The sequence below is a fragment of the Seriola aureovittata genome, chromosome 15 (genome assembly GCF_021018895.1).
Source record: "Seriola aureovittata isolate HTS-2021-v1 ecotype China chromosome 15, ASM2101889v1, whole genome shotgun sequence".
NCBI lineage: Eukaryota > Metazoa > Chordata > Actinopteri > Carangiformes > Carangidae > Seriola > Seriola aureovittata.
The window spans coordinates 5,513,759-5,530,665 of record NC_079378.1 but is presented as its reverse complement, the minus strand read 5'-3'; the positions used below and the strand labels follow the sequence as shown (position 1 = coordinate 5,530,665).

Sequence of the window (16,907 nt, the reverse complement as noted above, 5' to 3'; positions counted from 1 at the left end):
CTCATCAGGCATTTCCTTAATGTTAATGCAGCAAAGAAAACACATAAAGATTGTTCATGAGACCCAATCAAGTCTCAAGTCACTGTGTGACCAACTAACCTTAACAAAGTTTTTTCAAAATAAACTGTTGTAAACAGTTTGTACCAAGAGAAGTGGCTACTAATAATGTACCAAACTCTGTGATGATTATTCTTTCACAACATCCTAATGTGATGAATTTAATTGTCTGTGTTCATGTCACCACTGAACATGTTAACAGTTGCGTCTTTTTTCTCTGTGTCGTCAGGTTGGAGGCTCAAAGATGGGAGTCATTCGCTACATGGGAGAGACAGACTTCGCCAAAGGTGAATGGTGTGGGGTTGAGCTAGATGAGCCCCTGGGGAAGAACGATGGTGCAGTAGCTGGAACAAGGTACACACACACACACACACACACACACACACACGTTATGTATGCTTCAAACTCCCCAAATTCCTTTGCTTTTTCCCCTAAAAGGAAATTGAGGTGAAGACTGTGGATCCATCTATTCAGTTGTTTGTTCTTTCATCTGTTCATCCATGAAATCACACTGACTGACCCTCAAGGTCAGAGCTGGTTTTCACAATGTTTATCACATTCATCATATTTATGATTTACACGTTTTTACAGTGGTTGAAAACTGTTTAAAATGAGCAAAATACTGTAGGTTTACAGACGTTTGTGCTGCTTGAATTTTAGAGCCAAAGGACAAAAATGGAAAAAAGTTGTCTAAGTAGCTCAATCACTCACAATCATTCTTTATGAAGAAGTCTAAGTCCAAATGCAACTCCTTTTTATACTTTGGTCTAATTGTTCCAAAGTTTCTAACCTCAGCAGTATAATTCTCAAATAGTGTAAGAGCCACAGTTTATTTGCACAAGTTTATGAGTTTAGAATAACAGCAGGGAGAGGCAAGAAGCCCAGAGGGGGATTATTCCTGGCTGCAACTTTAACATTGTAAAACTGTGTTCACAATATCCACAGAAGTAAAACTGCACATGTTCTGTTTGTTCTGTTTAAAGAAGCCCATACTGTAACTGTTAAAGTTAAGAAAGAGAACATCAAGACATCATGATCAGTGACTTTTAAACTATTAACATCATGCAAATTATACACCAAAGTAAAACACAGGAAAATCATCATGTGATCAATCAAATGAAAAACTGATTCTATTGCTAAAAGTATTTCAAGAAGGATTAGTGTGCCCTATTGTTAGTGTGTGCTTTAATATTCATTACCAATAACTATTTTCTCATCTTTTCCTATCATTTCACTAGGTTATCAATATATAAAAGGAATCACAAACAATTATACTACATTTCCCACAACGAGATCAGGATTTATTATATTCAAAGGGAAATAATAATTTCAGACACAATAAAAAAAATAAGTCATAGAAAAAAAAAGAAAAAAAAAGCTGACCTTTCTTTCTAAAATTAATTTTGTAATTACACAAATAAATTGTACTTATAATCCTATAAATTTGTTTTGCTTTTGTATTTCAACCTTTAATAAACAGTTTTACGTCCCTTTAAACCTTGCTTTGTTTCTACATGTCAACCGTTAATAAACAGTTTTAAATACCTTTAAACGGTGGTATTTCAGCTTAAATGTACTGTAAATTGTCGGCCCACTCACACACACAAGCCTGCAACAAAATGAAAGTACTCACAATAGCTGCAGGTAAGTCACACAATCCCAGTGTTGGACCTCCACGCTGGTGGAGTGACCAGGCGGGCGGATGGCTGACCGTGGCGGGCTGGCGGGGGGAGTCCTCTCTCCAGTCCCACTCAGTCGGTTAAGAAACTACCAGGCTTCACTTTGCAACCCGAAGCACTGGCTGGTGACACTGACTGTCTGTAGTGATCCAAAGAAGCCTCCAGACCTTTAGCCGAGTCACTTGCAGTCTGTCTGCGCAGCTCGGAAAATCTCTAATGGCAACTAACTTAGCTAGTTAGCTGGAAATGCTAACAGTAACACACTATCAGCTACTGCATTACTGAACTTCTCACGGTACACATACAAATTTTCGCTGGTTAGCATTATCATGCTCTAATGTATACAGCACATTGACTGGCAAACCACACTTTAAACCGGTTTTACAACAGTTCTCAGTCTTTTCCTTCTGTCGCTCATCCTCCGAGTACCGAGCTTCGCTAACGACGTCTCTCGCTCTACCGCCCCCACCTCGTTAGGTCCCGCCCCCTAGCCAATCACAATGCAGGGAAAATGACATCACCCTTAATCAACCAACCACATATGGTAAAAATCCAACAGCGTAGGTTGCACTGTTAACGCCACATTCTTATTATGTACAATGCAAACAACCTAAACCTATTTAAAGTGGCAGAAATGTTTATATAGAACTGGAAATACTCACCACAACGTATTTATTCTGAGTAGGAAAAGAAAATTAGCTACTAGCAACTAGAGTTGGATAGAAAATTAAGATGTACTGTTATTTATGGACGGTTTAAATTGCCCTGGGGCTATAGAAGTATTAACATCTACTAACTGTGATTATTCATTTTCAGTTTCAGCATGTAGAATATTTTCAGTTAAGATGAAATTATATACCTACAAGTTACAAAGTGCTTCACAATAAAATTATTTTTGAAAACAGGTATATTAGTAACAAACACAGGAGCAACAAATTAGAATTTACAAAACTGAAATGACATCTACAATAAAGTGAAATCAAATGAATGTAAGGGAATCTTTGGATGTTTTTTGTCAAGTGTCATTTTAATTGAATGGAAACTAGTCCAAACACTTTGTCTCCCCTGATACGCAGCTGGGAACATCTGGTTAGCCAACCTGAGAGACTTAAAGTTACTACATAGACACAACAATTCAGAAATGCACTCTAGGAGTTTCAGCTTCCAGAGGCTTATGGGTAATAACCGAAATAATATGCTTAACTTTAAACTCATCTGAATGAACAGAGGGCAAAACGTGGGTAAATTGCTCCCTGCTTTTTGTCTTTGTCAGAAGAAATCAGGCTGCATAAATTTAAACTATCTGCCGACGCAGTACAGGTGAATAAATAATAACAACACTCTATTTGAAAACTGGGGTTTTGTTCTGTAACTCTGCAGCTGACCTTGCCCTTCTTTCTCTTGTCATGCTGAATTTTATTTTATAGTTTTACAGATGATTTCAAAGTTTGACCATTTACTTTGGGGTGTAGCAACAGCTGTAAGGCACATTCACACCCGGTTTGAAACTGAAGTATTTTCAGATTTCAGACTATAATCATCAGATATTGTATTGTCAACATACATGTAAAGCAGGTGTGTGGTCAGCTCTTAAAGCTCTAACCCCCTGTCCTCTCTCCCTCCTACAGATACTTCCAGTGTCTTCCCAAGTTTGGCCTGTTCGCCCCGATCCACAAGGTGATCCGCATCGGCTTCCCCTCCACCAGCCCGGCCAAGGCTAAGAAGAGCAAGCGCGTGGCCATGGGGGTCTCCTCTCTGGCCCACAGCCCCAGCAGCTCCTCCATCAGTTCAGTCAGCTCGGTGGCCTCCTCCGTGGGTGGACGACCGAGCCGAGCTGGACTGGTAAGACGACCTGCGATGTGCTTCAAACACACACTGAGAGCAGAGGGGCTGTTCACACAGAGCAGGATGAGCAGTTTAAAGGAATTGTTCAGCGGTTTGAAAAATGCGCTCAAACTGACGCTTTCATGCAGAGTTAGAGGCGGAGGTTGAGACCACTGTCATGTCTGGACATTAATTATGAAGCCACAGCCAGTCCTGTCCTCACTGTGAGGTTGACAGGGGAGACTCCTGGAGGTTACTGCTCATAACCCCCTGTAAAACCACAACTAGCCATATTTACACTTTGGTTTTTTTGTACAAATGAGACAAACAATATGAGACAAAACTGTTTTTCCCTGTGTCCAGGCTTCATGTTAAGTTAAGTTAATTGGCTGTTGGCTGTCGGTTCATATTTACCGTACGGGCACAACAGTGGTATTCATGTTGTCATCTAACTCTTGGCAAGAAAGTGAATAAGCGTTTTTCCCAAAATTATTCCTTTAAAGTCGGTAAGTGAGTAAGTAAACTTTCTTTCTATAGTACCTTTCAGTTATAAGGTGCTTCACAGGTGTGCGATTATAAAATAAAACAAGACTAGGTCAAAACTTAGTGTATGGCTGGACCGCATATGGTCAGTGGCATTACTACAGGCTGTTAACGACCCCCTCATAGAACCTGTTTGTGCCAAATCATTTTGAAAGAGCAACAGCCAATGGGGAAACTCCAACTCCGCCACGAGGCACTCGGCTGACCAGTGGAGGAAATATGATCACTCAGTCAGACAGTCAGTCAGTTGCCATTAGAGGGTTTGTCCAACTGTTGCAGTCCAGCCAAAAAAAATAAAAATAAAGTACAAATACATAAAATACAACCAGAATTTCAGGGAATGGCCAAACATATAGAAATAAAACAAAACACAAAAGTGACTTGTATTGGCGTAGATAGGACATGAAACCAACAAATACAGTTCTTCTTACCTATAACATCTTTTTTTTTTTTTATAAATTCTTGTTGAACATGGCTTCAAGATACTCTTATATTTATTATAATTTTCCTTTTTTATTAAGTAAAAGTTCATAAAAGAAACTGTTGCAGTTAAGTGTTTAAAGTTTTTGATTTTACTTTGTGAGGTATTAAGTCTCCAGATTCAGACAGTAGGATGATGAATAGGTTGATTGTATTGAAATACTCCCTGAGCTGCGGGGCAGTTAATAATTTGCATTTTGTTGCTGTGCAGTGTGAAGCTCTGATTCACTGACTCTGCGTTTTGCTCCTGCGTGACAAATCTGCAGAGCTGCACATGAAAGAGAATTCAAAGGACGCGTTTCAACACGCTGCGTCTTTAAGACTAATATCCTCAGTGATGGTCGGCAACAAGCTAAAACGAATGGGACGTCAGGATATCTCGCATTGATTTGAGTTCCTGGCTGCGAGCCAGATCTTGGACAGAGAACACGCCCCGTTACTTTCCTTGATTGTTGGCAGCGGTGTCAGACAGCACTGAAAGCAAACTGATCACACAGCACAAAACAGTCTGACTCACTGTCATTCCTAAAGCTCTTGTACCATAATCATGCCATAATTAGTTTGTCGGCAACGGTGGAAAAGTCGGCACCGTCCCTGATTTGCATGGCTGATTTGCATGGCTAATTTGCAGGCACAGAAATAGAGGTTTACATAAGGATCTCAAACACAAATGAGCTTCACATCCCACATGCAGCACAGTGTTAGAAGCCTCAGTCACTCGGTCAGGTTCTGCATTTATAACAGTAAAGATAAATATTAATAACATCAGTCAGCAGTTCTCACTGAAACATATAAAACATACACAAAAGCGAGAATACGTCACTTTCCGAACCTCCATGTGTTTGACATTATGTGTGTGTCAGCTGTTTCTTCAAAATGCAGGATTGTTTTTGTGAAGTTTTATTCTGTTTGTATAGAAGATGCTGCCTTGAACTTCTCTCACAGGTCAGGCAGGAATCCTGTCAAAGAGCATACTCTAGTGGTCGAAGAAAATGTTGCATCATTCATCACAAATTTGATGCCTGTGTTTTTGATCTGATACTTTCCCAAACATTCAAATATTCCCTGAGAGAATAAAATTTCCATATCTAAGTTGTTTTTTCACCACAATCTTCCTGTCAGGATGGGAGAGCTACTTATACAGAAGGCTAGATTTTCTATGTCTGTGACATTTCTTGATTTTTGGGAGGGTATCAAGTTTTGTTTTTAATGATCATGAAATAATTAATCTATGATCACATGACAGCAGAGTGTCGTTGAGTGAGGTTAACAGAACAGCTGTTTTCATGATCAAAAACATGATCATGAAACTGGTTTTGACCTTAAGTTTCGTCACAAAGCAAAGTGTCATGTAGAGATTACAGAATGACTGTTTTCCCATGATATATGAAATAAATACATCATGATCTTTGAGACATTAAAGTTTGCTGTCAGAGGATGAGATGAATGTGATGTCAGACACAGAAAACGTGATTTACATGTTTCTTTTCTTAACCCTCCGTGCATCAGTGTCTCTCCGTTTCTCCCCGCTCTCTCCGATTCTTCTTTTCCCTTTCTCGTCTTCTTCTCACCCTTTAAATATTCATCCTTCTCCCCGGCCTGCATTTCCTTATGTTTTATGCTCTTTCCCTCTTAAGCTGACAGAGACGTCGTCGCGCTACGCCCGCAAGATCTCTGGCACCACCGCGCTCCAGGAGGCGCTGAAGGAGAAGCAGCAGCACATCGAGCAGCTGCTGGCCGAGAGGGACCTGGAGCGGGCCGAGGTGGCCAAGGCCAACAGCCACATCTGCGAGGTGGAGAAGGAGCTGAGCGTCCTCAAGGCGCAGCACGTGCAGGTCGGGGAGAAACAGGAGTCATCCCAGTGACTTATGCAACAATAAATCTGTTGTTAAGCGCAGCATGCTTCATCAGCACCTCTCTTCTTACTCTCCACAGTACGTAACAGATAATGAGAGCACGCTCCAGCAAGTCAAAGCCATGCTGTCCAGCACACAGAAAGACAAACTGGAACTGGCCAATCAGCTTGAAGAAGAGAAAAGGTAAAATCACAATGTCACTCGTGCTGCTTGTGGTTTCTCATGTGCTGGTTTCTAAATCTAAATGTGAATCACTGATAAAAAAAATAAATTCACAAATTGTTATACATGGAATTATATTTTTGCTCCTGTTAAACTCAGTTTTCTAATTGTATTTCAATTCAGTTTAATGACCTCATCATAATTGAAAGAAATGTTTATCTCGAGACTGAATTCATGAGGGAATTGATCACAGAGTTTAAACTGATCTTAAAGGAATATTTAATAATATTTAATGGTCAAATTGATCACAATAATCGCTCCCCTTTTCTTTATTTGGCATCACTATTTAAAGATAAAATAACACAAACAGTGCCCAAGCTTTTTGATCCATATACACTACATATACACAATGCACACTACAGCATTACAGCACTACATTTTGCTGAGTGTATCAAGTTTTAAAAAGTTATATACTGTGCAAAGAGTTATTATAGTTACTGACTAACGTGTCAGTAACGTTGCTGGGACAGAAGATGTGGCTGTAGCATGTGTCTCGACTATGACTGCACACAGAGAAGGTGAATTTTACCGATCCTTGTCTGTTTTCATTCTCCGACACATCTGATCCAACTTGTATTTTTTACAGGAAAGTGGAGGACCTCCAGTTCAGAGTAGAGGAGGAGTCCATCACCAAAGGAGACCTGGAGGTATTTATCAGCATGATTAATACCTATAAACTATCAATAAATCAATGTACTGTATGTGTTTCCTCGTACTAATTTACAGTGTATCCTTTAATATCACAAGGCCATGTTTGAGTAGACAGTTTTTCATGCTGTGTAACAACAGTCAGACAGCAACGTCAGCATAATGCAAACCCTGGAGATCCAGACAAAAAGGAACATTTTCTAAAGGGTTTATGCAGAACAGATGATAATGTGTTTGGGAAGATGCTTCAGCAGGGAGGATGATCTGAACTAGAGGAACTGTGGAGCTCATTTCCCGCCAAAACTTAAACAAACAAAACATTGAATTTATGCCTTTACAAATACAAAACGTACCCATGAAACAAATACGCAACATATTTCTGACGTTTTTCAGAAACAAATACAAACAAATGTCTTCCAGAAAAGAAAAAAAGATTTTAAAAAAATGACGGTCTTTCCACTGTGATTGTGCTAAAGATTTTCTCACAAATGTCCTGAGTAATTCACCCTCCACAACAGGAGGTGGCGCTACGAGTCAATTTGAATGCAGCAGGAGGCTGAGCACAGCAGACTGCACGGAGCTGGAGGTTGGGTATTAGACAGACGTTCACCCCAGATCCAGCGGGGTCTTGTGTTTGCAGCAGGAGGACGGAGAGCTTACCTCCCAGCCCTCCTGCTGAACTAACAGCCTTTATACTGTGACCATTGTGTAGCCACACATCTCTGGACCAGGTTTCACACACACACACACCCCCCTCTAAACACCTGATTGACAGCTTCCCCCCGCTCACTATGCCGTCAGCTCATAACTGCTTACCCCAGCAGAGACTTCATGAACAGGGAGCAGTGGATTTCAGCTGCAGCAGATTTTGGGACAGAAGTCAAACAAAATATGAGGATTTAAAAACCATGAATAAATTGCTGACTTGACTGAACGTGCGGACTCGTATCTAATTTTTAAGCTCGGCAGAAAAGTCTGAACTTCGTTAGATAAAGTCCACTATCAGTGCTCGCTGCTGTCTGCCCCTTGAGAAAGAACCTGAATGGAAGGTAAATAGAATTTGTTCGCTCTTGAATGTGCTTTTGGCCGCCGCTGCACTTAGCCTTGAGATGTACAACCCAAAAAAAAAACCCACATCTGTGGTTGCGCATTCTGCAGCACGGTGACTACATGTTTTAGCCTTAAAAATATCCTTGAGATCAGGACAGATTTTTTTTAATACACGTTTATGCTACATCTGCAGTCACCTACTTAATTCTCTAGACAGACAGTTTGCGTCCCTGTTAAAAGATAAGTCGATATTTAATATTTATTTTCATCTCTCAGAGCTTTCTGACTTCTCTACCTGGTCTGTGGCACAAGCATGGTTCCAACTTTACATGTAAATCTTTTAAAAAACAATAACAAATATTTAGTTTCTTTTTTTTTTTTAATGGCTCAGTAATTTCATGAAACACTTGTGCGCTGTAGTTTCTTATATAAACAAATAGTAATAGTGCATTTGCTATTTTCAGCCTTCTAATTTGTACAGCAGCAGGAGCAGGACCATGTGTGTGTTGAGTGTGTGCTCATGGTAACGTAGGGACGAGAATAAATGTTTCTGTTTAATGAAATATAAAGATTTAAATATTTAAAAAGAAAACCTGTATGTGAATATTTAGCACATCATCAAAGCAGCTGTTCGCTGGCATATGAATGTACACTGTGTTTCACTTATTAAACAGTACAGGTACGACCTATAAACAATCGACCAATAACCACAAACTTGTCCTTTCCCTGCTCTTAACTGCAAAATGTACTTTCTCTGCGAGTGCAGTCTCACTTCAGAGTCTGAAATCAAACTGTTTAGATGGGATCTGACTGAGCTCTCAAGCCTCCTCTCCTCAAATCTTCCCATCATATAATCAACTCAGTTCTTGCACAGTGCTGCTGTCTACAAAGCTGCCCTTTCATCATCTGTTGACAGTTTGTTCTGATCTTTATCGTTCCCCTCCGATCTTTATGGGTCTCTCCCTTTGAGTCTTTTTTCCTCCCCTCTCTGTCTTTCTCTTTGTCTCTTTTTGTAGACACAGACGAAATTGGAACATGCCCATATTCGTCAGCTTGAGCAGAGCCTGCTCCTCGAAAAGTCGAGAGCAGAAGCACTTCAGAAAGAATTAGAGAGGAGGAGGGTAAAAAAAAAAAAAAACAACAAAAAAAAAAAAAACCCAGCACGAGCCCTTTGCCTGTAGCCACTGTTCTGTGTGGTTCTGCACCTGTTTGCTTCTTTGTTGATGGTAGCATAACTCACAAGCTGCACAGGTTCAAGCCGTACTCCACCTGTCTTTGGTGTCCAAATCTACATCAAACCAAACTAGAGACACACTAATGATAAATATTTAAACTCAGTACACATGTCTGTATTTGAAAAGCTTCACTTTTTAGTCTGAAAAACGATGCACAAAATCTGGATCACTGTCTGTTCTGACACTCCAGATCCTATGTTACAGTTGTATATTTATAGTGTATATCAATGCCGCTGTAATACAGCTGAGGTGGCACAATTGTTAAACACAATTATTAAAATCCTACAGTTTAATGGATATAGCTGCATTATTCTGTAACAAATCCCATGAAAAGAGCAAAACCAAGAATGTGTCAGTCTTTAGTCTGACTTCTTTAGCACGTCTGTGTTCCTACTGGTTCCTACTGAAAACATGTAGTCTCACATAAATAAATATATATACAGTATAGTTTCATTCATAAAAGGTGACTTTAAGACAGCTGGGCTTTGTATTTTGTCGTAAACAAACTTCAAACAGGAATAACTAGTGAATTTGTTTGGGACTATTTTCAGATTAATACACATTAAGGTCTTCTAGTTGGTATTTCCAGACGTGTGTGTCACTTCCTGCCAAGATTTATGCTAATTGGTGACTCAAAACTGCCTGTAATTTATGAATGAATGAATGAGCTTGTAATTGGATTAGTTTTGGTCTTTTTATGGGATTTGTTGAATCAAGAAAACTTAATTTGAATTTTATAATGTATCCATATCATTTAACTACTACTGTAACTACTGTATGTCTGAAATACATTGGTATGGGAGTATTTAGCAGCACATGCACTGTTCTTTCACATAGATATTAAAGTCTGGCCACAGATCCTCGACATGACACTGATGATTATTTATCACCTTATACGAGGGTAGAAACATGCAACACATACATGCACACTGCCTCTATCCCCTCCCTCATTCTGTCACTCTCATGTCATGAATCACAGCGATACTCCTACTCCACCGTTGACCCAGAGCCCCCCCCCCCCCCCCCCCGCCTAACCTCAGACACTCACCTTTGAAAGGAAACACAGTACCAGTCGTGGCTCTCAGCTGCTTCAGCTTTTCACATCTTCTGTTGCAGTAGCTGGTGTTAATTATTTCTTTTAAACTGTGATTTCTTTTTTTCTTTATTTTTTCTTTTTTTTAATTTCAAGGTTGTCGTTGGGATCAGTTGCCAGCTGCACTTTAAGATGCCAGGACATAACATTCGACATAATACCCTTCCATTTTAGCTCGAGAGTACGCAGTGGATAAATCTCCCTAAGCTCCGTGATAATTTTTGAGCAGTTATGTAATTAGCAACACATGAGAAATTGCTAAATTGTTGATGGGATTCCTCAGTGATTCTCCGAGTAATCCTCCGAGGCAAATCATCGCGGTGATGCCCATTTACAGTCAGTAGTTAAGTGCGGCAAAAGGACGTCCTTTATGCCTCTTTGACATGCAGCGCTGCACTTCAGAGAGAGAGAGAGAGAGAGAGAGAGAGAGAGAGAGTCTCTCTTCAATAATAGACAACGGTATCACAAAACAAAAGCGTACAAGCTTGTGCTTTCAATTTTCAGGCATCAAAAGATAACAAAACACTTTGAAATGCTGGGTTCCTATATGCAGTAAGGTCTGCTTCTGCCAACAGGGAAGATGCACTCATGATGCAGCATCCTTGAGGTTGGGTAAGAGAACCAAGGTGAAAAAGAGATTTGATCTTGTTTTGGCTTTGATCCGCTGCTGAGCTATCTCAATTCTTGACTTCAAATCGACTTCAGATGCTGTCAAGGACATTAACCTTGCATAGACCCTTTTTTTTTTACTCTTTTACTCTTGTGTGTTGTGCTGTAATCTGAATGCTACACAGGCAACATCTCTGATATGAATCAACTAGTCACTCTGAGGTCTGGTAGATTGTTTTCCCAGATGGTTGAAATTAACATCTGTGCACTGTGCAGCAGGTCCTTCTTCTTAATCTCCTTTTTCATTTTGATTGGATCCAAGTGTGTGTTGGGTGTTTGCAGTTGTGTGTGTGTGTGTGTGTGTGTGTGTGTGTGCGGTGTCACCGTGTGGAGGTTTGCTGTCGGCTTTATTATATTTGCTTGGCTGCTTCTAGATGATCAGAGAATGGCTGTGCTCTCCTCTCATCTTTCACTTCTTTGCACATACAGTGAGCTGCACAAATATTTGGACAGAGACACGTTGATCCTTTGGCTCCTTAGTGCTGGGACTTTGGATGGAAATGATACAAAGACTTTTAACATATTTAGTGTGGACAGAAGTATCAAACACTGCGTGTAATGGTTTGTTTAAACTTTTTGATCTTGGCTAACGCTGCCAGTACTCTTGTAAAATAATGAGTAAATGCACGTTTGGCCTGCTGGAATGGAGCTACTGGAATCCATTAAAGCTGCACTAATCAATATTTTCATATTAACATCAGATTCAATGAGTATGTTTAAAGTGAAAGGGGTTGCCATAGTAACAGATGCACAGAGAGTTATCACCTAAAACCTGCCCAGTATTTAAACATCTGTATAGAATCATATACACTCTTACATCTGGCTACCAGGTGGAGAATTGGCTGCTAGTCTTTGTATCATCTTGTATCTAAGGAGTTCAACAGGAAGCCAAACTGCGAGACAATGTGTCGCTGTCCACATACTTAATGTAATGTCTTTTGTATTGTATATTCCACTGGAATGCACTTGACTGTCTCCAATCCTTGCAAGGACCTTCAGGGGTTTCCCTTTGATTTCCTTTTTTTCTTGAGGCCTGATTTTCTGCTATTAAATCTTGTTGTCACCTTTTCTTTGGAATGACGTCGTTCTGTTGCAGGGTCTCCGAACCTGTTACGGTAATATGGTCATTCTTTTGAAAGGCTGACATCTCTCTGCTGTGGCACTCATGCCTAAAAAAAGTCATTTAACAGCAGTGATGGATGTTGCTTTCTTCCTCATCAGCAAACCACGGTTGAAGAGCAGAGTCGTATCATGCAGCTGGAGGAGGAGCTTACCCTCAGACGAGCTGAGATCAAGAACCTCCAAGCTCAACTCAGAGGGCCCGACTCCAGCTCGCAGCAGGCCGACGAAGGCGAAGCAGCCCCCGGGTCCGACGCCCAGCCGGAGACCCAACTCCTGCGCGAGCAGCTGCTGTCAGCGGGTCGCGAGCACTTCAAGGAGAGCAGCGAGCTGAAAGAGAAGTACGAGACGGCGTTAGCAGCGAGCCAGCAGGAGATAGACTCGCTGAAGGCGCTGGTGGATAAGCAGAACCAGGAGATCAGTGAGATGAAGCAGAAAGCCCAACAGGCTTCCAAGGAGAACATGGAAATGATGGACACCTGGAAGGTATTCTGCTATATTCACTTTAATACAAACTGTTCAAAGAAGTTCAACAAGAGTCATGGGCTTATTTCAGTGGCTCCTGTGATTGAGTCGTGAAAGTATATATGCTGAACTGGCACAGAGCAATAAGTTTATAATTTGCCTTTTCAAATCTGACAGGTTTCATGCCGACATATCGGTGAGGATTCAGGGTCTCAGAGAAAAGCTTGAATTTCTCATTTCAATCCATTTGAATATTGGTTTCCCAAATAACCAGCGGTGCAACCAGATTAATCTTCTCATTTCCCTCCGCAGGGTAAATTTGACACTTTAGTGAGCGACCACCAGCGATCCTTGGAAGAACTGAAGGCCTCATTGAGCAGTGATCATGCTTCTTCAGAAGGCCAAGAGCAGGACGCCCAGGAGCTGAGAGCCGCTCTGGAGAGCCTGAAGATGGAGCACCAGCTGGAGGTGGAGAATCTCAAAGCCAAACATAAGATCGAAGCTGCAATCCTCACCAAGGAACGAGAGGACTTCTCCACGCGTCTACAGGAGGCCAAAGAGCAGCTGGCCGAGGGCAGCCACACGTGGAGGGCCGACGTGGAGGCCAAAAGCGGGAAGCAGGCCCTGGAGGAGGCGACCGATAAGCTACAGAAGGCGGAGCAGAGGCTGGCGGAGATGGAGAAGCTTCGGGCGGAGCAGGACAGAAGCACAGAGGAGCTGAGAGAGAGGCTGGAGCTGTCGGACAAGAAGATGACAGACTACCAAGCCCTGCAGAAAGCCCAGGCGGAGAGCCAGGAGGAGATCCAGAAACTGGAGGAGAAGCTGAGGGTGACTGCGAACCAGCTCCAGGCCATCCAGGCAGACCGCTACACTTCCCATGATGCAAATGTGAGCGGTTGAGGAGACAGGCTAAGTAATAGTTTGATGTTCTTCGATTGTTGATAAACTGTCTTTTAATTTCAACTCTCTTTTACTTGCTCCTTTTTCAGGTGATAGAAGATAATGAAATTTCAGATGAGAAGATGAAGCTCAAACAGAATATTGAAGGTATCTTCTTATTTGAATCTTTACATTTTGAGACAAACCACACATGCACTTCATTTGTTCTATCATTGTACTATCAATTTTCTTAAAGCATCATTAAAACCCCTTTTTGTTCCAGCATTTATGTTGTAATTGTTAATAAGCTGCAGATCATAATGCATTACAGGGAAATGCACTGTTCTCTCTTCTTCCATTAAAAGGAATAGTTCCACGTTTGAAAAGAACGCTTATTCGCAGACAGCAGCTGCTACACAACACAAGAGCCACACACTCACCTGACCAACAGGCCACATTAGCTTTCCTGCTAAAGTCTCCTTCTTATCTAACTTACAAACATGAGCGCACGTCTTGTCCTGCACTTTGAGCTGCAGCACGTTAAACTGCGCCCAGACGTCCCTGCAGATATCGCTGTGGTCCGGGTTTAGATCCCGGTGTGCTTCTGACTCTTCGACACCACCAGCAGCACACTGTCTGCCATTGACATGTTGCTACAGAGCAAGTTTGTTTACTACAGCAGCAGCTCTCCAGCAGCTGCCAGCTGCTGTCAGTCAAACACCAACAGGCCCCTCCAACCAGCAGAGACAAAAAGAAGCATTTTTGACATTTCTGCAACATTGCTCTTTTATTCCTTTTAATACTAAAAAAAATATATTTACACTGACTTGCTGTTAGACTGCGAAAAGGAATGACTAAATATGAAAACAGCAGAATTTTGTTTTTATTCTTCAGTTTTTATATGGATCAAACAAATGAGAGTCGACCTGATAGTTACTGAGCTGGTAGGTGCATTTTGTTACCGTTTCCAGTCTGTATGCTAAGCTAAGCTCGCTGGCTACTGGGTGTAGCCTCGCAGTTAGACAGATGAGAGTGGTATCAGTCTTCTTGTCTAAATCTGCGGTTTAAATTGAATAAATCCAAAATGTCAAACTATTTTTGGAGGGAAAACCAGAAAAAAAGATGGCAACTAAAATGAAATCTAAATCGGTTATTATTATTATTCTCTTTAGTGAATAAAGCGGATTTCTTAACAATAGTCTATGTCAGTTAATTATGTAATGGCTGCTTTTAGGAGATCTATCCACCAAATATCCTGTGACGGATACCTGCATTAACATGATGCACCTGACGGTTTCTTGAACACTGCTCGATACTTACTGTTGTTTTGTTTGTTTGTTTTTTTCTTCAGAAACAATGGAGAAGTTGTTGAAAAGGGAAAAAGAGGTCTCAACTCTCACCTCCCAGGTCGAGGCCCTCAAATCACAGATTGGAGGTAAACGAGTTTTTCATGACACAAAATCACTAAAGATGGGAGCGAGTCTTTTCACGCACGCAGTGTTTTTGTGTAGCCTGTCGGAGAAGAGTATTTGAGAATCAACTTTTCTATATAATGTTAAAAGCTTGATAGCACCAACCAGACATTTGGCTCGGCCTTGTGCGCAGCAACGCGTAGATAGGACGCCATACCCGAAGTTCAGTCAAACAAATGATTGTTTTAATTGCAAACAGAAACAGAATTTAACCAAAACCAAAAAAAAGAAAAAAGAACGGACGGATTGGAGGAAGGACATTCCCCCCTAAACTAACCCAAAATACAACAAACACAACTGAAAAGCAGGACCGCCAGACCTCCATCCTCAAACCAGCATAAGGAGACAGGAAGTCAGAGAGGCTGTTTGTGTGTGTGTGTGTGTGTGTGTGTGTGTGTGTGTGTGTGTGTGTGTGTGTGTGTGTGTGTGATAGAGGGGGATCTCCCTCTGCTCCAGCCTCCTTTAAGTTGGCTGTGTGGATCAGTCAGCGCGGATCAGGAGCACGGAGGGGGGCGCCAACACTGGCTAAAGCTTTTCCTTTAAAAAACAAAATAACATCATCTGTGTCATATTAACAGTATTAAGCGTTGCTCCCTTTGTTCGCCTGTATGTGCGGCTTCACTTCACTTGCCCGCCAGTCACGCCAAGTTCAGCTCGCAGTGGAACGTGTTCGTTTTTTCGCCGTCACAATCTTTGATCATCGCCGAGAGATCTGTCAACCTGCCGTCTTTTTGAAAGGGAAAAGTTCCATCACATCAAACGGCTTCGTGTAGTTCACATAATCACACTGACACACTTTGAAAAGCCGAGTGTAAATAATTTAAAAAGAGGAAAAGACTCAAATGAGACACAATGTGGAGAAAAGTTGCATTATTACACTTCATGTGTAGATTTTTTTTCTTTTTTTTTTTATAAAAAGAAGTTTGAATGTTTTGATTATTGATTTTTACAATCAGTGGAAGGTTCACGTTGAGGGTTTTTGATGTTCTTTATCTAAGTGCGGCAGAGGGGGAGTGAAACACATTTGAATCGGCAGAAGGGGGATCACCATGAAAAGCCCGTTGTCATTATGCGCACGTGTTGTGATACACCGAGTTGTTTAAGTCATGATTACTGAGCTCACAGATGCGGCATTAAGTTGTCGTTTGAAATGGATTCGTTTAGTTGGAAGAGATCATTTGATATCAGTCTAAATGCTGTGAGCGTTCATGAAGTCAGTATGTGCAGGATGAAGGATTTCTGTGATTACACACAAACGACTGTCTGTGGCTCCGACACTGTGGCGTGAAACAGATCACAACAATAAATCATATGTTATTGTTTTTGCCATCATTTAATCACTAGACCTCCAATAACAAAATCTGTGTCAATACGACTGTGAGGATGTAAAATGTATGAAAAAATAATTCTAGTTATTCAAGACAATTCAGCATTAAGTATTTATGAGCGGTAGGCAAACAGTTAGTTTATACACAAGTTATAAATGTTTATTAATGTATTTGTCTCGTCCCGGGAAGCATCCCTAAGTGGTGTATGAACGGTTATTGAATGATTGGTAACATATCATAGTTAATGATATGCTCACACACACAGGAAGCCTTAAAGTGTGTGGTGAA

General features: G+C 41.1%; 1 protein-coding gene across 4 annotated transcripts in view; it reads left to right on the top strand.

Moving 5' to 3' along the window:
• clip2 (CAP-GLY domain containing linker protein 2) overlaps window positions 1-16,907 on the top strand; it is a 41,774-nt gene that overhangs the window by 16,749 nt on the left and 8,118 nt on the right. For 2 of the 4 annotated variants that reach the window (XM_056397136.1, XM_056397134.1), the window contains exons 4-13: window positions 287-411; window positions 3,365-3,578; window positions 6,221-6,418; window positions 6,519-6,622; window positions 7,248-7,308; window positions 9,376-9,480; window positions 12,578-12,961; window positions 13,253-13,828; window positions 13,930-13,987; window positions 15,171-15,254. In XM_056397136.1, coding sequence (XP_056253111.1) covers window positions 287-411; window positions 3,365-3,578; window positions 6,221-6,418; window positions 6,519-6,622; window positions 7,248-7,308; window positions 9,376-9,480; window positions 12,578-12,961; window positions 13,253-13,828; window positions 13,930-13,987; window positions 15,171-15,254 — 1,909 coding nt within the window. Of the gene's footprint in view, window positions 1-286; window positions 412-3,364; window positions 3,579-6,220; window positions 6,419-6,518; window positions 6,623-7,247; window positions 7,309-9,375; window positions 9,481-11,262; window positions 11,314-12,577; window positions 12,962-13,252; window positions 13,829-13,929; window positions 13,988-15,170; window positions 15,255-16,907 lie in introns of all 4 variants that reach the window. The other 2 variants (XM_056397137.1, XM_056397138.1) reach the window with 2 other exon arrangements.